This window comes from Schistocerca piceifrons, chromosome X (genome assembly GCF_021461385.2).
Source record: "Schistocerca piceifrons isolate TAMUIC-IGC-003096 chromosome X, iqSchPice1.1, whole genome shotgun sequence".
Taxonomy (NCBI): domain Eukaryota; kingdom Metazoa; phylum Arthropoda; class Insecta; order Orthoptera; family Acrididae; genus Schistocerca; species Schistocerca piceifrons.
The window spans coordinates 15,018,849-15,041,545 of NC_060149.1; the positions used below are offsets into that span (position 1 = coordinate 15,018,849).

The 22,697-nt window shown below is 40.2% G+C and overlaps 1 protein-coding gene and 1 non-coding gene across 4 annotated transcripts in view; both read right to left on the reverse strand.

The window, feature by feature from the left end:
* Window positions 1-22,697, reverse strand: part of LOC124721519 (ER degradation-enhancing alpha-mannosidase-like protein 1) — a 196,410-nt gene that overhangs the window by 19,168 nt on the left and 154,545 nt on the right. For all 3 annotated transcript variants that reach the window (XR_007006345.1, XM_047246537.1, XM_047246538.1), the window contains one exon: window positions 12,481-12,651. Coding sequence is in view for 2 of the 3 variants with exons in the window: in XM_047246537.1 (XP_047102493.1) it covers window positions 12,481-12,651 (171 nt within the window). In the remaining variant the exon portion in view is untranslated. The remainder of the gene's footprint in view (window positions 1-12,480; window positions 12,652-22,697) is intronic.
* On the reverse strand, window positions 21,476-21,550 carry Trnat-ugu. Its single transcript has one exon. It is a non-coding gene; the product is annotated as a tRNA-Thr (tRNA).

A 22,697-nucleotide genomic window follows, 5' to 3' on the forward strand; every position in this document is an offset into this window, starting at 1 on the left:
AGCAAACAGAAATATTTTTGAATCACCTGTAATACTAGAAGGCATATCATTTATATAAATAAGAAACAGCAGTGGCCCCAGCACCGACCCTTGGGGAACGCCCCACTTAACGGTGGCCCATTGGGACTGAATATCACTACCACTCTCAATATTGCTTTCTGTTCTTAAAGTAAGAGGCGAACCAATTGAAAGCTACTCCCCTTACTCCATAATGGTCCAGCTTCTGCAGTAATATTTTGTGGTCAACACAGTCAAAAGCCTTCGTTAAATCAAAGAAAACACCTAGCGTTCACAACCTTTTATTTAATCTGTCCGAAACCTCACAGAGAAAAAAAAGAATATAGCATTTTCAGTTGTTAAACCATTTCTAAAACCAAACTGAACATTTGACAGCAAATTATGTGAATTTAAATGCTCCAGTAACCTTGTATATACAACCTTCTCGATAACTTTAGCAAACACCGATGGCACAGAAATAGGTCTAAACTTGTCAACATTATCAATGTCTCCCTTTTTATAAAGTGGCTTCACTACCGAGTACTTTAATCGGTCAGGAAACCGACCACTCCTAAAGGAAAAGTTACAGATATGGCTAAGTACTGAGCTAACATACATAGAACAATACTTCAGTATTCTGCTAGATACCCCATCATATCCACGAGAGTTCTTGGTCTTTAGTGATTTAATTATTAACTCAATCTCCCTCTTGTCAGTATCATGGAGGAGCATTTCAGGTAACAGTCTCTGAACACTTTTTTCTAAGAGCACTATATGATTCCCTGAGACTTAGCTATTCTATCTGCATACCACATACTTTTTGCCTTCCTAATAACATTTTTAAGCATCTTACAATACTGTTTGTAATGGGCTGCTGGATTTAGATTTTAACTGTTTCTAACATTTTGATATAATTGCCACTTTTGGGCTGCTGCATTTAGATTTTGACTGTTTTTAACGTTTTGATATAATTGCCACTTTGTTCTACAAGATATTCTTATCCCTCTAGTCAGCCACCCAGGCTGCCTGTTTGTGCTAGTACCCTGTTTTGAACATTCTAACGGAAAGCAACTTTCACAGAACACGAGAAAAGTCCTGAGAAAAGCATTATATTTATCGTCTACTGTATTAGCGCTATAAATATCTTGCCAATCTTGTTCCTTGATAAGGTTTACAAAGGTCTCTACAGCAACTGGATCAGCTTTCCTGAACAGCTGATGACTATATTTAACACGTGTTGCAGCACAAAAATCTTTTAGAGCTAAAATTTGTGCATCATGATCTGAAAGGCCATTCACCTTTTTGCTAACAGAATGCCCTTCTAGTAATGAGGAATGAACAAAAATGTTGTCTATGGTTGTTCTACTGTTCCCTTGCACTCTCGTTGGAAAGAATACGGTTTGCATAAGATTATATGAATTAAGGAGGTCTACCAGCATCCTCTTCCTTGCACAATCACTTATACAATTAATATTGAAGTCACCACATATAACTAACTTTTTGTATTTCCTATAAAGTGTACAAAGAACCTCCTCTAGCTTTAGCAAAAATGTTGTGAAATTAGAGTCTGGGGAGCTATAAATAACAACAGTTAGAAGTTTAGCTCCATTAAATTTAACCACACCTGCACAACATTCAAACACCTTTTCAGTGCAGTACTTTGAAACATCAATTGACTCAAATGGGATGCCATTTTTCACATACATGGCTACTCCCTCCACACCGCAAAGAGCTCCTCGAAAAGTTGCCAGCCAACCTGTATCCTGGTAAAGGAAGCCTCTGAATTATCTCCTTATTTAAGAAGTGTTCAGATATACCAATAATTTCAGCGTCAACATCTATAAGCAGTTCACTAGCTTTATCTCTAATAACTTGTCTATTTTGATGAAATATACCGATTCCCTCATTACTCGGATACCTAAGCTTTGTCAAAAGTGGTTCCTTTGTTAGAGAGACTTCCCTTGAGCAGGAATACCTATCAGCTGACTTCAATCTAAAAAAGGTGCAGCTCTAACACCCACTACTGCAGGAATTTTCCCATGAGTGATCCCACCAACCCCACCTATGCTGTCACCTATAAGCTTTGCCAACCTCCCCTTCCCATACCTGTTGAGGTGCAGGCCATGTCTAGTGAAACCCGTCCTGCTGATAGACTCCACCGACACCACTGAAATGTGACCCATGCTTTCTGTCATCAGCGCACCCCCAAGTCTCATGTTATTACGCCTGACGGCTGTATTAAGATGAGGCCGATTGTGACGCTGAAACAGTTCCACGAAATGCACATTCGTGTTGCCAGTCTGAGTGGCTATCTTTTCCAGGTCACCATCTATGTTATACTCCCCATCCCTATCAATACTATTACCAGCCCCACCCACAATCACTACCTGATCCTCTTTAGTAAAATCCCTACATAACCCCCCTATCCCCCCATGAACCATGGACCTTGCCGTTGGTGGGGAGGCTTGCGTGCCTCAGCGATACAGATAGCCGTACCGTAGGTGCAACCACAACGGAGGGGTATCTGTTGAGAGGCCAGACAAAAGTGTGGTTCCTGAAGAGGGGCAGCAGCCTTTTCAGTAGTTGCAAGGGCAACAGTCTGGATGATTGACTGATCTGGCCTTGTAACAATAACCAAAACGGCCTTGCTGTGCTGGTACTGCGAACGGCTGAAAGCAAGGGGAAACTGCAGCCGTAATTTTTCCCGAGGGCATGCAGCTTTACTGTATGATTACATGATGATGGCGTCCTCTTGGGTAAAATATTCCGGAGGTAAAATAGTCCCCCATTCGGATCTCCGGGCGGGGACTACACAAGAGGACGTTGTTATCAGGAGAAAGAAAACTGGCGTTCTACGGATCGGAGCGTGGAATGTCAGATCCCTTAATCGGGCAGGTAGGTTAGAAAATTTAAAAAGGGAAATGGATAGGTTGAAGTTAGATATAGTGGGAATTAGTGAAGTTCGGTGGCAGAAGGAACAAGACTTCTGGTCAGGTGACTACAGGGTTATAAACACAAAATCAAATAGGGGTAATGCAGGTGTAGGTTTAATAATGAATAGGAAAATAGGAATGCGGGTAAGCTACTACAAACAGCATAGTGAACGCATTATTGTGGCCAAGATAGATACGAAGGCCACACCTACTACAATAGTACAAGCTTATATGCCAACTAGCTCTGCAGATGACGAAGAAATTGAAGAAATGTATGATGAAATAAAAGAAATTATTCAGATTGTGAAGGGAGACGAAAATTTAATAGTCATGGGTGACTGGAATTCGAGTGTAGGAAAAGGGAGAGAAGGAAACATAGTAGGTGAATATGGATTGGGGGACAGAAATGAAAGAGGAAGCCGCCTGGTCGAATTTTGCACAGAGCACAACATAATCATAACTAACACTTGGTTTAAGAATCATGAAAGAAGGTTGTATACATGGAAGAACCCTGGAGATACTAAAAGGTATCAGATAGATTATATAATGGTAAGACAGAGATTTAGGAACCAGGTTTTAAATTGTAAGACATTTCCAGGGGCAGATGTGGACTCTGACCACAATCTATTGGTTATGACCTGTAGATTAAAACTGAAGAAACTGCAAAAAGGTGGGAATTTAAGGAGATGGGACCTGGATAAACTAAAAGAACCAGAGGTTGTACAGAGATTCAGGGAGAGCATAAGGGAGCAATTGACAGGAATGGGGGAAATAAATACAGTAGAGGAAGAATGGGTAGCTTTGAGGGATGAAGTAGTGAAGGCAGCAGAGGATCAAGTAGGTAAAAAGACGACGGCTAGTAGAAATCCTTGGGTAACAGAAGAAATATTGAATTTAATTGATGAAAGGAGAAAATATAAAAATGCAGTAAGTGAAACAGGCAAAAAGGAATACAAACGTCTCAAAAATGAGATCGACAGGAAGTGCAAAATGGCTAAGCAGGGATGGCTAGAGGACAAATGTAAGGATGTAGAGGCCTATCTCACTAGGGGTAAGATAGATACCGCCTACAGGAAAATTAAAGAGATCTTTGGAGATAAGAGAACGACTTGTATGAATATCAAGAGCTCAGATGGAAACCCAGTTCTAAGCAAAGAAGGGAAAGCAGAAAGGTGGAAGGAGTATATAGAGGGTCTATACAAGGGCGATGTACTTGAGGACAATATTATGGAAATGGAAAAGGATGTAGATGAAGATGAAATTGGAGATACGATACTGCGTGAAGAGTTTGACAGAGCACTGAAAGACCTGAGTCGAAACAAGGCCCCCGGAGTAGACAATATTCCATTGGAACTACTGACGGCCGTGGGAGAGCCAGTCCTGACAAAACTCTACCATCTGGTGAGCAAGATGTATGGAACAGGCAAAATACCCTCAGACTTCAAGAAGAATATAATAATTCCAATCCCAAAGAAAGCAGGTGTTGACAGATGTGAAAATTACCGAACTATCAGCTTAATAAGTCACAGCTGCAAAATACTAACGCGAATTCTTTACAGACGAATGGAAAAACTAGTAGAAGCCAACCTCGGGGAAGATCAGTTTGGATTCCGTAGAAACACTGGAACACGTGAGGCAATACTGACCTTACGACTTATCTTAGAAGAAAGATTAAGGAAAGGCAAACCTACGTTTCTAGCATTTGTAGACTTAGAGAAAGCTTTTGACAATGTTGACTGGAATACTCTCTTTCAAATTCTAAAGGTGGCAGGGGTAAAATACAGGGAGCGAAAGGCTATTTACAATTTGTACAGAAACCAGATGGCAGTTATAAGAGTCGAGGGACATGAAAGGGAAGCAGTGGTTGGGAAGGGAGTAAGACAGGGTTGTAGCCTGTCCCCGATGTTGTTCAATCTGTATATTGAGCAAGCAGTAAAGGAAACAAAAGAAAAATTCGGAGTAGGTATTAAAATTCATGGAGAAGAAATAAAAACTTTGAGGTTCGCCGATGACATTGTAATTCTGTCAGAGACAGCAAAGGACTTGGAAGAGCAGTTGAATGGAATGGACAGTGTCTTGAAAGGAGGATATAAGATGAACATCAACAAAAGCAAAACGAGGATAATGGAATGTAGTCTAATTAAGTCGGGTGATGCAGAGGGAATTAGATTAGGAAATGAGGCACTTAAAGTAGTAAAGGAGTTTTGCTATTTGGGGAGCAAAATAACTGATGATGGTCGAAGTAGAGAGGATATAAAATGTAGGCTGGCAATGGCAAGGAAAGCGTTTCTGAAGAAGAGAAATTTGTTAACATCCAGTATTGATTTAAGTGTCAGGAAGTCATTTCTGAAAGTATTCGTATGGAGTATAGCCATGTATGGAAGTGAAACATGGACGATAAATAGTTTGGAAAAGAAGAGAATGGAAGCTTTCGAAATGTGGTGCTACAGAAGAATGCTGAAGATTAGATGGGTAGATCACATAACTAATGAGGAAGTACTGAATAGGATTGGGGAGAAGAGAAGTTTGTGGCACAACTTGACCAGAAGAAGGGATCGGTTGGTAGGACATGTTCTGAGGCATCAAGGGATCACCAATTTAGTATTGGAGGGCAGCGTGGAGGGTAAAAATCGTAGGGGGAGACCAAGAGATGAATACACTAAGCAGATTCAGAAGGATGTAGGTTGCAGTAGGTACTGGGAGATGAAGAAGCTTGCACAGGATAGAGTAGCATGGAGAGCTGCATCAAACCAGTCTCAGGACTGAAGACCACAACAACAACAACAACCCCCCTATGTTAACAGTCACCTGAGCCAACCCTGCATTAGGCTTCACAATGCTGGTGACCTGATACTCACTCCCCAGCACTTCCTGCAACTGCTGGCCTACACCTCTGCCATGAGAACTACCTAACAGCAGAACCTTCTTCTTCCTCTTCGACTTTGCAACTGTTCTAGGCACAGTAACTACTGAGGTCTGCTGCATACTTCCTACATCTACAGCTACTAGAGATTCCTCTCCACTAGACTCTGACAGTTGGTCATATGTATTGCAAACACCAATAGTAAAACTATCTGAAAATCATCTTCTCCTAGCAGATCTCTTGCCAACAGCCAGCTCCCATTCCCCAACCCCCTTCTCCCTCCTCATCCTATCTAGCTCCTCCTGTGCATTTTTCAACTGCACCTGAAGGGCACAGATCTTACGCTCCTGCTCCTCTATCAACTTACTCTTGCTACGTAACCTGCAGTTCCAGGAGAGGATCTCACCAGAATGCCCACTGGCTTCCCCACTGCATTCCTCCCCAGTGAAAATACTTCGAACAAGTCTCACACCGCAATCCACTACTCACGAACCTACGGCAAAGCCCACACTTCTCACTCATGGTAAAATTTTACTTTTTCTAAGTTCCGCTACTACAATAAGAAGATGTTAAAAACCTGGCTACAATAATCACAAACTTACTATACAAGGGAAGTAACTACTATTATTAACAGTATTAATAAACAACAAATGTGAATATAACAAAAGACTAATACAGAAAGAGAATCAAACGTCTAATGACACAGTAACGAAGCTGAAAACAGTTCCCAAAAGGTTCTTCTGAAATTATTTCACCAGAAAACACCAAGAACACCGGTTGAAGACTACTAAAGTTCCTAAATAAACCACTATACACAAACAATTAATTAGTACTTAGCTTTCGATGCGCCGCTACAACTGCAACTGGTCAGCGCGGAAATTGTTCTGTGGGTCACACCAATATGGGTTGTAGTTCGAATGTTGAGTAGACAGACGTTCAATTCTAAACAAGGTGTTCTAGTACTTGGTCTCTGTGAGACATAGTGCTGCTGCCCCACAGATAATTATGGGCATTAGTCCCCCAATAAGAGGAAGGGGACAGGGAGCCATGCCACTAACTATTGGAAAGTGTCTGTGGGTAAATAAACATTACATATTGTCAACCGAACTGACAGGTAAACACTAACAGTCATGGCCTCTAGCACAGTAGTAAGGGGTAACTGCTCACTGAAAATATCAGAGCATATGAGGGCACAGATACCACCAGATACTCACTCAATGTTAACATGATTGATACAGTAAGGTTTGTAGCTTTTCTGAGCAGGGAGGTGTATTGCCGTAAACAATGTTTCCTGAAGCGCTATGCCAATTATGGAGTAAGTAGCCATTAAATGACAGACTTTGTTCAAATGGCAATAGTGGCTGTTACAGTTACAGCTCCATTGAATGAGCATTGGTGTCAGGGTTGAGAAAGTGCCAAATGGAAAAGATGGATGTGATTACTTCGCTACCAGGTCATGGTTCACGAATGCATGATCCGTCACCCATGTGCATAGGCTCAACCGCTGCAGGGTTGGGGAGAGGAACATCTGAAGCCTCAGAAAGTACCTTATCATTCTTATTCTTCTGAGACTTCGATTTCTGTGAAGATTTTGCCCATTTTATCTTCCAGGAGTGAAGAGGACTACTTTTCTTTGTCCCGCTGCCAGTGGTTGCAAATCTTTGTCTTGCGCAGGAGTTGGGGGTGGGGTGGCACCTTGACATGTGTCCTCATCCCTGACGCCAGAGGGTGACTAGGCACCTCTAGTCGCACCAATTGTGTGTGAACCAATGAGGGAGCTGATGTTCCCTCCACCAACTGTGCGGCAGGCCCCGGAATACGACAGGGCTAGATGTCATACGAGACCTTGTCATCATGCGAGGTGTGGACTGTGACATGACAGTTGCTAAATTAGAGACCATATTAGGCGGATGAAGTCTTTTACACTTTTTCCTTGCATCCTGGTAAGACAAGAGGCCACACGTTTCATACTCTCGAACTTTCTTCTCCATCTTTAAGAATGAGCACAGCGGTCAACAACGAGGGTGCAGTTCCGGACAGCTGACACATTGAGGGCGTTGGTCACAAGGGCAGCCCTCATGGGATGCCTGTCCACCTAGAGGTAGCCTCATTAGAACAGCAGGATGACGTGTCCGAACAGTCAACACTTAAAACATCTCATCGGAGAAGGGAGGTAATTCCTGACAGCATACCTACAAACCGTGACAAACTTCTTGGTAAAATGTTGTTGTTGAAGCCTGGGATAAAACCGCGTGTCCACTCCATTATCCTCGAGCTCCTTCTGGATGCGGTGAACAAAATGGACTCCACGCCATGCTAGATTAGTACACAGTTCACCAGTTTGTAGCATTGGGGCCCGATGGAAGATAACACCTTCAATTCTATTGAGCTTGTTATGAGGAGAAATGGTGACTGATTTATCTCCTAACTCGATACACATCTGAAGTGCCAGTGATCGGTTGGCATGCAATGTTTTGATCAGCACAGATCCATTTTGATCATCTCTATTGCCGAAACCTTCTCCAACTGATTTACCCTTGCCTGGCTCTTGTCTTGAGGCAAGGCCGATGATGGAAATGCCATAGAATTGTAAACTTCTGTATTAAAATCACTGTTCCTGACTGATGAGATTGCTGTGTTGCCATGGCCACCACTAATCATCCACCCCGATGCCACTCACTCCAATCAGAGACTTTCCCTGTGGGCAACACCCCGCCAAGTAAAGGCCACCTGGAACAGTAGCTGTTGCCCAGAGTCCTGGTACCCCTTGGTTGACACAGGGAGATCATAGCTCAGGCATCACCAGTGCAATCCTTGTGTTGTCACCGGGAAGGTAAATGGCAACCCCACCATGGCAGGCTAACTCTGCACTGGATTTCAGGTGTAGAGATAGATCCACTTGATTGGTAGGTGCAAAAGATAATAGTGCACAGTGAGAGGTAATGCACCACAGTAAAGCATCTTTCCCCGAATGGCCCGCAATTCAGTAAAATTTGGAAAGTGGAGGTGAAACCCGAAATGGGGACCAGAATTTAAAAAGCCAAAAAAGGTGAGAGGAGAAGAAAAAAGTGAAGAGTGTGAAAATGTTCAAAAGTCCGAAGAACAGTCACAAGACTAAGGAAAAAAAACAAAAAAAAAAAAAAACCTTGATGCAATAAAAAAAAGACTCCTCTTAGTCGCCTCTTACGAACAGGTGAGGAAGGGCTGCGAGTCTAATCTAGCGCCCCCAACAATGCAGGGGGGCCCATTGGTGGGTGTTGTATCTAAATAATCACTCTCCCTTCACGCATGTGTTGGATGCAAGGATGACATAAATGGACACGGGTGGGTGACAGAATAAAACTGTGGGAGAAGTGCAAAAGATAGTTATCATTTCAGGGCTGAAGAGATGGAGACTAAAAAATATTGGAGGATGTGATTAAACTTTTCCAATTGACGATACTGGTTGCTGCGAGTGGTAGAGCACTGTTTAACACAGGTTAGTAGGCATGGATGGAGTATTAGGATTATGGTAATAGATGACACAGCAAAGCCATTTGTGCTCTAATGTGGAGGATAGTCATGAGTCTCCCTCCCTCCCATTCACTCACTCACACTGTAGATTCTGAAATTTGAGCATGCAGTTGAAATTGTCAACCAAACACAATTTCAGTTTGCATTTGAAGTTAATTCTATTATCTATCTAAATCCCGATACCACTGGGTGCATGGTCAAAGACTTTTAAAGCTGAATACCTTACTCTTTTCTGTGCTACACCACAACTAAGTGAACGACAAGGTAAGTAATTTCTCTCCTAGTATCATATTTACAAATATTACTATTGTTTTCTAACTGTAACTGACTGCTGACAACGAACTTAAAAGGGAGTAAATGTACTGTGACACTGTTGTTAGTATGCTGAACTGTTATAAGAAGTTCTGCAGGGAGGGACACACCACACATTATCCTTAGTAGACATTTCTGAGCAACAAACATTTTGTTTCCTCAATGACAAGTTACCCAGAAACATGCTGTTGTAAGACATTCAGTGACTGAAAATAGAAGTAAATCAACTTTTTGACAGTTTCATCTCTAAAATATGTAATTATCTGTAACACAATTGTTGTGCAGCTTAGAAGTTTTGAGATCTGCAACATGGGGCTTGCAGATCACGTTCTTTTCAGTATAAAGAATTTAGAATATTCTGCTTCATTTATTGATTTACTCCCATGCATTATTTCTAATGGTGTGGTCAGGCATTATGCAGTACAGAATTGCATATGCTGTGTTTTATCTAAGTTCAGTGACAGCACATTTGCAGAGATAGGGTTATTAATCCTCGAGAAAATTTTATTTGCATTTCAAAGCAGAACAGTTTCTCCATTAGGCTTGTTTCTAATACTTGCATCATTTACAAAAATAGGTATTTCACCTTCTTTTAAATCTGATGGCAGATCAATCGTATATAACAAAAACAGAAGGGGACCCAGTGTACCAGTATCGGCAATACACCTGCAGTGATTATTCCCATTATGTAGATGACAATTCAAAGGGTACATTCCATGGGTTTCTTACTGTGACACTCTGCACCCTTTTAGTTAAATAAGATGAAAACCAAAGAGATCTATGTAATATTGTAGCTTATCTAAGAGAATACTATGAGCTGCAAAATCGAATGCTTTTGACAAGTCACAGAAAATTTAGGTAGTTGTTTGCACAGATGATTGCATACCGTGTGAGGCCACACTGTGCAGCTATTACCAGTGTTAAACAAAAGGTTCTGCTAGTAGGTATCCAGTTCAATTAAAATAAAATGGTCTGTATTTACTTCTGGGGGAAGATGTGCTCCAGTAATAGGGTGCCTCAAAATCACACACATCCAGTTGCTTACAGAGTGAAGATGTTCATACGGTCTCAGGTAATACCAGCATTTATTTTACTTACTTTCTGTTTTTACTGCATATCTACGTTAACAGTACCAAATGGTCATGAAGCAGTCTGCTATATTAAGCGAACAACAACAAAATACAGATAACAACAACAGTGGATAGTATGTTAAGTTCAAATTCCACATAATAAGCAGGTAATGGTAAGGTGATGCCTTCAGCAATTGTTAGGAATCATCTTTTAGGTCAGTAATATTTGCAAGGGTGGTTAGAGCAATAGGAATTGGTCAGAATACAGTTTGTACGAAGACTCACTTGCGCAACAAAATTTGACGAACAGATGGTTTCAGACATGAAACACCCATTTTCAAGATTCCTACAAGAAGACAAAACCTTAGGTTAGTGACTTTAATGTGTGACCTCTAAACAAGGTACCTACTAATAGAATCACTTACAACTAGCAGTGAAGCCACCACTTCAAAAAAATCAGAGATTTTACAGAGAGTTTGTACGAGTCACTGCATTGACGTGTTAGGTTAAAAGTGCATAGAACATAATAAAAATCAATCTCAGCTAATCAACAATAAAGTGCACCTCCTATTCTTGTGACTGCTTCAGAATGAAAAAATACTCCTTACTACGCATGGATGTATACTTTCTGCACTTGCTTGTTTGACTCCAGCATCCACAACTGCCCAGAGATAAAGTGACAGCATGCCCCTAGCAAGCTGCTATGTGACATTCTTTTTGTTGCTTGTGATTAGATATTGAGCCTGAAGGCCTACATATTCTTTTCACTGAGTAGACTCTGGGAGGTGGAATAAAAACTTACTAATTTTGCAAATGGCTCTGAGCACTATGGGACTTAACAGCTGTGGTCATCAGTCCCCTAGAACTTAGAACTACTTAAACCTAACTAACCTAAGGACATCACACACATCCATGCCCGAGGCAGGATTCGAACCAGCTACCGTAGCTGTTGCGCGGTTCCGGACTGCGCGCCTAGAACCGCGAGACCACCGCGGCCGGCACTAATTTTGCAGTTGTCCTGTTTATTGAGTAGTGGTTCAGGTTCTCTCTTCTTCTTGGCAGAAAATATTTCCACTTCTGTCAGGGTATAAAGTAATTTACCTTCTCTTACCCTGTGCAGGGCTTTTAAACCATTTTGTGTGCCTCCACTGTTGTGGATTATATAACCAGATTTCTCACAGAGTTTCCATACTGATATCAGTAATCTTGTAATAGGTCTTTTAACACATTCTACAGTACAATTAAGACTATGTACCACATATTATATCCTGTAACTCACTTGGTAGTAGCAGGGAATGATCTAAACACAGACAATTCTTAACTGTAAAAAAGGGTTGATGCCTATGATTGTTTACAGCACTGGCCATTTTGCGGTATATCAAAAACATACTATCAAATTCTTAGTGTTTTGCCTGAAAAACTTTTAAATAACAAAATTTTGCATTGCAGTATCCATTGACTTCTCAGATCTAATAAGAACAACAATGGAAAACACAGGAAAGAAATACATAGTTGTGTATATGAGGTAATGTTGGATACCTTTAAAGCTGAGTTATAATTAATTATCACAATGCAGCACTTTTTCTGAATTATAGCACATAAATGACCTTTCACAGCCATGGAATAGTCCCTCAGCTTCTACAGAGCAAATGTTCCTTGCATAGGTCTATGAGGTTAGGTCTGTCAATGATAAAATTGTATGCTTCTAATTAGATTTGAGCACTACGAAACTTGAAAAATTTGACTCTCTTAGTACATAGACTTACAAAGAATACGAAGAGAAACTACTCACCAAATACAAGTATTTGCATGTCTCACTAAGAAAGAAACTTTCCATCCGGTCCTCAAGACTTTTGTCTAAAACATTGTGAATGGTTGCATAACCACATTCTGTACGTGTATAATTGTTGAGACTTCGTAAGATTTCCATGCCCACATGCAAATAAAATGGATTCTTTGTTGCCTATAGATGCAAATTAAAAATTACACACTGAAATTTTCAACCAGAATAAAACACAAATCAAAGAGCTAGTGAATAGCTACTCTTCATGATCATCATCATAATGCTACATCTCTTTCAGTAGCTACAGCCTATTTAAAGCAGAGCAAGAGATATTCAATAAATGTAAACACTCAGTAAATTTACAAGCCATGCAATGAAGGACTGTCAGTAACAAAAAGTGTCAGAAATATGCATGTTACTTATCTAATCTGCTGCCGTTATCTTTATGAAGTCTACACTGAACTGCCAAATGTATCCCCTGTGTATATTATACATTGTGGCAAACAATATTAAGTATGTGTAACAGATTCATTTATAAAACTTTACATAAATAATTTAATTAAATTAATACTTACAGATCTAATACAGATAAAAATAAATCACATTCACAAAAAAAAATAAGTATAAATTCTAATTAATGTAAGTATGTATACACAAGATCACAGAAGCATCTGCCTATGAATCAATACAGCAAATTGTAATACCTGTATTTTAACTGTTGCAATATATGCATAGTAGGCACTCAGTTGTATGTGGAAATTTGCATGAAAGTTGGCTGTTTATCAAACAATTATTAACTTATATAGTTTTTAATGTACATTTCTTAATGGAATCTGACAAAAAAAATAATCCACAGGTGTTTAATAACCTCTATGATTTGTATAAATTATTCCACTCTAGTATCTCAAGGTAAGACTACCCTAAGAGGTAGTCTACTAATCCACATAACATGCTCAAGTTTAACTCATATCTGTTATTTTAGTGCTCAATCAAAGCAAATAGTAGATGTTTATATCCTTTCAGAATGCCTTCACAAACAAGCAGGGAACTTTAGAAAACAGGTGGAACAATCTATTATCATGTCAACCTTAAGACAATATGGTATGTTCAATCATTTTCTTTGTGTGCTAATACAGCAAACAATAACAGGTGTCGTACTTCAGTACTATCTCTACTAGACTCCATATACTTTGCAATCATAAATAGTATCACACTAACTGTTTTTGATACTTTAACTGTCTGGGATGATAAAGAATTTATGACATGTTGGTAGCTGGTTTTCAAATATTATTCTTAACTGTCAGGATGATGGAATAGCTATCTTGCTTGTACATTCATGAAGGTTCTTACTCTTATTACATGGTAAGCTACTATACATTTCTTCATCTTTAATTCCAATCTATTTTAAAACCAAATGCTGGTTCAAGATAATTCATGAGATTCATACAATGTATGTAGAATATGAAGTTATGAACTTGATACACTGTTTACTGAACTTTTAGTGATGTTATTTAACTCGTTATTAAATATGACACACAGTACAACATGTTTATGTACTAATACTCTCACAGACAGAGACTGAAATAAACTGTGATTTTTGTTCCTTTATTTTAACAATGAAATATTGTTCTGTTTATAAGTTCATGTTTATCAAAATATATTTTCATATGTCATATCCTCAAGTATAGCTCTGTAGTGAGTCAGGTGTCACACTTTGTAAATAATTAAACTTTTTGTATTCACATTAGTTATTTGTCTGTAGCTCCTTCTTCATAGCTTCCTGTGCTGTGCTTTTCAAATTTTTTGATTACTGTTGATGTCACAGACACACCTTGTATAAGTGTCAATTTATGCACAAGTAGAATCTTCAGCTTGACTTCAATATTCTTTGATTTTTTTGTTTTTTTTTTTGTTTTTCAGGATACAAGAGATTATGCTACTGGCCCTGTGCTTTGACCAGACAGCATTTTGCGTTTTGTAATACCACTACTTTCCTGCATTTTATAATTTTGATAAAGTAAAAGGATAATGGTGATTTTGATATAAATATTGTGTTTGGTCACATGACCTGTAATTAATGTTATCCTTATACAATGCATATTTAGTGGTTGTATGATGATTGTTTTTTGTTTGTGAACTTTGAACACACTGTTTCTAAGTACGATCTTTTTCACTACATATAGGTCCTCAAGGACAGTCTGTTGTTTGATTAAAACTGGTAATGTTTCAATAAAGAAGTGACATACAAAAATTGTGCCAAATCGAGGTTTTTGAAAGTGTGAAATAATAAATGCATTGGTGTGTAGTCTGCAAAATCATCACTATGTGGACAGGCACTAGCTCATGCAAATGGATGACAGCCTACATTACTGAGCTCTTTACAGATGTATGCTAACAACTGTTTTGGCTTACCATCTTTGCTATATTCCTGACTTTGAAGGCTTTCTTTCTTTAATAGTCTTTTCCATATTCCTCGTGATCTAGGTAGTAAAGTAAAGGTTCATGTTTTCTGTGACACACAAAATTCTACAATTATCCCCAATGGTGTGGGTGAAGCACATGTACTTCTTAAACTAAGTCCAGATCGGCAACACTAAATAGCCACATACTCCAGGAACCACATATCCAGTAAATCTGTATTCAGCAATTGCTGGCCAAGCACTATGATGTGACCATCACTTACCACCACCCAAGAGGCTTTTTGAATCAATACTGGTTACCACAGAGAAGGTCAATTAATTCAAGGTACATTGTGTTTGAAACCAAAATATTTTATAAAATTTAACTACATATAAATTTAATGATAGAGAACAGTAGTTCTGTAGTACATCTTGTCTACAATTATAAGGAGTGCCATATTTGGGGTGTGTGGTGCTCCTGTGCAGTAATTTATTTTACACCCCCCCCCCCCCCCCCCCACGCACTTCCTCAACATATTTGTTTATGGACAACCAGTAATAAAGCTATGTAGTCATTAATTTCAATCTGAAACTGTATTGAAGAATTTAAATAATATAACACAAAGCACTTGTGCAAGTTAAACATTCAAAAATAATAAAAGAACTACCACAGTTGAGGAGCCCCTTTTACTGTAAAAATACTGCAGAAACATCGGACTTGAACACAATATATGGTAAAAATTCAAAGAAAACCGCTACAGTTTAATACCCTTTACTAAAATACCTTCACTTAAATGTTTAGTCAGTCTGAAATGGATGATACAATACCATTTAACTGAACTTTTACAAAATTTAGCAAATTTAGAAAAATGACATCCTTTTCACTTTTTTAACTGCAAACTCATTTATCACTTCCTCAAAATCCAGACTGTGACATGCCCAATACTATGGCTAATACTCCAAGACTGACCAGTCATTCTTTATTTTCTGCTGTCCATATGTAGCTCAGAAAAGGACCTTTCAGCACTAGAGTTTGTTCCTGGAGTACAGTCTTAAATCTTGAATGTTATGTACACATTTGGATAATAATCACCATTTTTAACCAACATTCTACAGAGAAATGAAGGAGAGGATAACCTGTCACCATCATCTTTTGTCATTGGCAACAGACAGCTTTTAAAATGTATACATTCTTCACCAAAGTTGTACTTTATGGCAGAATTTTAAACGGCTGTAAGTGTCTCTACAGCATCATAAATATTAACGGCTTCTACTTCAGTGATATTCGAGAGAAATGAACCTCTTAGGTTACATTCTCTGTAAACATTAACTCTCTTCTGTAACTCATCCTGAAGACTTTGTATAATCTTAGAATATGAAAGTTTCATTTTTCTCCAGATCTCAACACAATCGGATCCTCCTCCTCCTCCTCCTCCAGGGCATTTGGGTGGTTGTTCTGAGTCAGATGATTCATCAAAGAAACTCTTGGGTTTAATCAGAAGTTTCCTTTTTTGATTCTCAGCAGCTGAAGGAGGTGAAACTGATTCCAAATTTCTGATCTGCATAAGTTTCTCTTCAGCTGACTCCTTGTGAAGTGAAGAAGGTGTCTAAAGCTCAGCAAGAAACATGCAAGTGAGTCTCCAATATAACCCTGAATCGATGAAGAATTGGACAACACACCACACATTAGATCTTTCAGGCTACATGATTATGTGGAGAGCTTCTTGTACTGTAGCCTATAAAATTAATGGGTTCATACAAGGAAGAAATTATACAGGTAGACTGCAATTACAATAAGAGTTTAATGGCAGGTAGAAATATTTGTCAACTTTTTGTCAGTGAATTATTGAATGCCTGAATGCTGATACAATGCACATTAAAATTATACTTAAAAGTAACTTTGCACCCCCCCCCCCCGCCCCTCTCTCCCTCCCACAAAATTCTGCTGCCCTGTGCAGTTGCACATGTTGCTTGTGCTTAAATACGACCTTGAGTATAAGATTTGCTCTTTTTCAACAGCTGCAAACATAAAAGTGGTGGTGGTGGTGGTGGTGGTGGTGGTGGTGGTGGTGATAGGCCAAGAGAGTCTCTTTGATTAAATGTAAAAATATGCATTGTAAATTGCACTGCTTAGCAACAATATTGTACAACGATGCTTTGAACAATTTTTAACCATACCATACAGGAGAATGTATCACATTTTAAGATCAGCTATATTAAGTCTATCAACGTAACTGACTTCAGAAGTAGTTTTGGAATGTGTAAGGAAATTTTAACTCAATTTCAGATATAATTTCTAGTATAAACAAACGTATTAGCAGGCCACATGGCATATTCTACAGTGTATCATTCAATCAGTGGACTCCAAAAAGAGAGAGAGAGAGAGAGAGAGAGAGAGAGAGAGAGAGAGAGAGAGAGAGAGAGAGAGTGAGAGTGAGAGTGAGAGTGAGTGTGTGTGTGTTTAAGCACATAAAAGCAGAAAAAGAAGCCAACATTTACAGAACAAAAGTAAGTGCATCTAAATAGAAATTGTCACCTTATGGAACCTTGCACTGTTGAAGTTAACTGTAAGTGTTGAGGGGAAGAAACATTGAGTAGCACACATGTCTACACAAATGGGTACCCCACCTTTCACTGTTTCTCATTCTTATTAAATTTGAGCACGTCATTTCAAAGTGAAGTCAAAGCTCTTGCTCAGGTATCTTAACTCAAATTACATTCCACAGTAAAAAGGGAGCCATCTTTTCAGTGATTTTTTATTTTATTTTTGCCTCTGGCTTTCTATAGATATGGGAATACAATAACACTCCATGCTTTCCATATTTTTAATGTCATCAAATTTGTCAAACAAGACCAGTGCAGCACGATCGGACGGGCACAGATCTGACGAATTTTTTCGCTCTTCGATTCTTGGGGTTGCTGTGGTGGGGTAGCAGTTCACGTTTGCATCTCAGTCTGGGCATTCCAGCTGTGTCTTGCGAGACGGACGGTGCTGGGTGTGCTCCACGCTGCACTCAGTCAGTATTCTTCGAAGCTTACCATACTCTGTGTTCTCGGAGTCAAAGGTGTGGTCTTCCTTGACACTGTGCTCTGCTATTGCCAGTTTCTCTGATGCCCTGTTGCAGATGCCTGATGTGCTCCTCACAGCATCTCAAAATACAGCACTGTATTTGTCCAATGTTTCGTTGGCCACACTCACAGGCAATGCTGCAAATCTCCAGTACGTTGAGGTTAAATGGGTCTTTCGCAGAGCGGAGCCATTCTTATGTCTTCGGTGGTAGGTGGAAAACAGTTTTATGACGGATTTTCCAAGTTGCCTTACAATTTTGGCTGAAAGCAGTCCCAAGTACGGAAGGAAAGCGAGTCCCGTATCTTCTTCCTCTTCCTGGTTTGCTGCATCTTTACTCTTCTTGAACGCCCTGCTACTGTGCGCTTCACTGCACCCATTTTTGCACGTGCTTGCAGGTACAGGTCTGTGTGGGTCCTCCTCCTACATACTGGATGGCCTCGTGCATTATCTGTCTTATTCTTTATTAGTGTGGCCGAGAAAGGGGGACAACCACTCTCCTCTATTTCAAGTGACAGCAGTATTTTGATACATACTGTTAAGGTGATCCATAAATGCATCCAGTGCCTGTCTGCCATGCTGCCATACCACAAAGTACAGTCAACGTAGCAGAAGTGCTTGTGTCTTTGGCAAACAGTTTGAAGGGCCATCACCTCTCAAAGTGTTCCAGGTAGAGATTTGCAATCCCTGGAGCCTATGTGCGTACCGTGGCCCTCCGTCCGTCTGTTAATAGAACACACTGTTGCAACTGAAGCGTGCAGTTGTCAATGCCTGTTCAAAAGGTTTCACTACATTGAGACAACAGTACCAAGGAGTCTTGCAGACTAGTGAGGTAATGTCAAAACTTCTTAGCACATTATCTCATTGTAGCTTTATGTCCTTGACTACAGTGCTCCACAGGTGGTGCAAGAAGTGTTGCCAGATATTTGGCTGTCTGTAATTGTGTGAATTAATGGTGACAAGTATTGGCTGCAGAGGCCTGTTCCTTATTTATTTTGGGCAGTCCATACAGGCATGGTGTTGCTAGTGCCTTGGGATACAGCCACTTCTTCACTGCTTCTGGTTGTTATGCAAATGTTGTTACAAATGAGTCATTTTTTGGAAAAATTTTTCCTCTTTTTAATATAGATTTTGTGTTGAGATCTTAATTTCTTACAACTTTTTAAAAAATAAATGAATGCTAGGCAGTCACAACTCCACAGAGCATGATTGCCTGTGCAGTTCATGGAGACTTGTGGGGCAGAACAACAATATCCATCTTCATGCTTAAGTTGACTGCTTTTGAGACATGAATGGCAGGAAATGATGCTGTATCCACACAAAAGGCACTTAATTGTGCTGAGCTAAGGACACAGATTCTCACTTCTAGTAATTCTGAAGAGCTGGTTAATACAAACGCATTTTCATTATTGACGCTCTTCATACTGTGCCTTACATGTACCAAACCATCCCCTTCCCACTCATCCTTTAACACTTATATTCACTAACATCAAGTCTCTGCAAGAAACAACACCCTGCTAGAGATTACAATGTCGTGCAATTCAATCCCAATTGGGTAACTGCCAAGCAGTTTTCATTTTTGATCTGCATTACTTAATGCAACCTAGATTCTCCGACCAGAAGCTTATCTTTTCTAAAACGCCGAACAGATTTCAGTGTACCTCCTACAATCCAAATCTTCCATGTGTAAAATGGTGACAGCTTTTGTACAGGTCCCATCACTGTAAAAGATAAAGAAGAAAATTGTGATACATTAAGTTCCCTGTTACCAATCTGCATCCACTTACATGGTTTTGTTCCCACTGGGTAATTTGGAGCAGTTTTGTTGATCAGTGTTATTGGTACCAGATGGAGTTTTATATGTCTGGGACATGTGGCATGTTAAGCAGACTGAAACTAGCAGCTACAATGTCTTTACATCCTATGTCACAGACATAACAAAGATACACAACTGTGCTTTAACAAAAATTCTTTGTCAGCTTGTTAAAGTAACAACTTATGCTCTTCACATCGAAACACAGAACATAAAAGCTATGCTAAAATAAGAACATTTCACATTATTAGACATGTCACAAAAAATCACAACGTACATTAATAAAACTGAGTAATACACTGATCAGCCAGATCATTGCGACAGCAGCACCACCTGGTGAGGAATGACTGCTAGTCAGACACACACACACACACACACACACACACACACACACAGTGCGTGTAATATCAGTGAGCGTGCCGTCCATGTGTAGAATGGGGAAGGTGTGTGATCTATCTGACTATGACTGAGGGCAGATTGTGACGGCCCAGGGGCTCAGCACGAGAATTTCTGAAACTGCACGACTTGTTGGGTGTTCGAAGAGTGTTGTGGTGAGTGTCTTCAACACATGTGAAACCTAGTGAAAACCTGTCTAGATGTCATGGGGTTACGCAGCCACCCCTCATTACAGATGTTCGACATTGTATGCTGGGCAGACTGGTAAAACAGGACAGGCAGTGAACTGTGACAGAACTAAGATCAGACTAACACTGGGCAGAGTTTAAGTGTGTGCGAACACACTGTGCAGCGAACATTCCTTGCGATGGGCCTCCGCAGCCGATGAGCCACAAATGTGCCAATGTTAACACCACAACATCGGCAACTATGACTGAAATGGGCACACGACCATCAGTACTGGACATTGGCGTGGTGGCAAAGCATTGCACAGTCTGATGAATCCTGATACCATCTTTATCATGCTAATGGAGGGCACAAATCCCTTCCAGATGAACAGCTCCTCGACAGCTGTACTGCGGGACGGAGAGAAGATGACAGTGGCTTCATTACATTCTAAAGAAGATTCATGTGGGCATTCATGGGTCCATTGGAGCTTCTGCAAGGCACCTTGATGGCCAAGGAGTATTGTGCACAGGTTGCAGAAACTTACACCCCTTCATGACGATCACGTTTCCCTCCGGCAGTGGCATTTTTCAACAAGATAATGCGCCAGTCACAAGACCAGGAGTGTGATGGAGTCATTTGAGGAATACGGTGGTGAGTTTCAATTGATGTGCTGGTCCTCCAACTTGTTAGGTCTGAATTCTATCAAACACATCTGGGCTGTGATTGAAAGTGGCATCAGAGCCCATCTACCCCCTCTCCGGAATTCGTGGGAAATAGGTGACTCGGGTGTGCAGACGTGGTACCAACTCCCTCCAGTGATCTATCAAGGCCTCACTGTTTCCATGCCACAATGCATTGCCAGTGTTATCCATGCCAAAGGTGGACAAACTGGCTATTAGGTAGGTATTCGTAATGTTCCGGCTGATCAGTGTATGTACTGAACAAACGGGACATATGAACTTAATGTGTACCTAACTCATCTACAAGAACTTCCATATAACATTATAATATATAGGAATGTAAATCTTGAAAGCTGTTGAAAGAACACCAATATACTACAACAGCAGTCCATAAATGAGGTAAAATAACATGATAATTAAATGGACACCCTAGCTGCAAACAGGCGTTTATGTACTTCATTGGGGACATGTTGAAAATGTGTGCCCCGACCGGGACTCGAACCCGGGATCTCCTGCTTACATGGCAGACGCTCTATCCATCTGAGCCACCGAGGGCACAGAGGATAGTGTGTCTGCAGGGACTTATCCCTTGCACGCTCCCCGTGGGATCCACATTTCCAACATGTCCACACCACTACATTCGTAGTAAGCAGGAGATCCCACGTTCGAGTCCCGGTCGGGGCACACATTTTCAACATGTCCCCAATGAAGTACATAAACGCCTGTTTGCAGCTAGGGTGTCCATTTAATTATCATTTCATTTCTAGCAAAGCTGCATGGTCATCCACAGTAACTGTTCTTTCGGGAACAGATACTACCGTCATATATAGTTAAAATATGGCTTCCCGGCCATTGACGTTCTTGTGCGAACGCACACGCTATGCCCGAACTCGTACGGGACTTGGTAGATTAATCTGCCACGAGTAATGAGTATGTGGGCAAACATCTATTAGGCGCACTACGAATGTAGTGGTGTGGACATGTTGGGAATGTGGATCCCACGGGGAGCGTGCAAGGGACAAGTCCCCGCAGACGCACTATCCTCTGTGCCCTCGGTGGCTCAGATGGATAGAGCATCTGCCATGTAAGCAGAGATCCCGGGTTCGAGTCCCAGTCGGGGCACACATTTTCAACATGTCCCCAATGAAGTACATAAACGCCTGTTTGCAGCTAGGGTGTCCATTTAATTATCATTTCATTTCTAGCAAAGCTGCATGGTCATCCACGGTAACTGTTCTTTCGGGAACAGATACTATCGTCATATATAGTAAAATAACACGGTGAGCAGCAACATTTGTCAACAATTATCTGCAGTAAATGTGTGAGGTAGAATTGCTCCTATGAACATTCATTATATGAAAGATAAAATAATACTAACAATTACCACAATATTCTGCAAATTACTGATGGAGAGGCGAAAAGGAAGGGGTGAAATATACAATGGGGGGCAGGACGGAGATGCAACTATATTCTTCATTAAAAGATGTAAGATATTTATCTAAAATTTACTGTATCATAAAATATTGGACTGATAAATCTCTCTGTTCACTGAAGGTAAAGTGGGCAGTGAGAAGGGGGGAGAAAGAATTATTCAAATAATTTTTTTGTTTGTTTGTAGACACTTGTCTGCAATACTGATACATACTGAAAGCCTCATGACACAAAATCTCAGCACACCACAACAGAAGTCAAAACAAAATGGC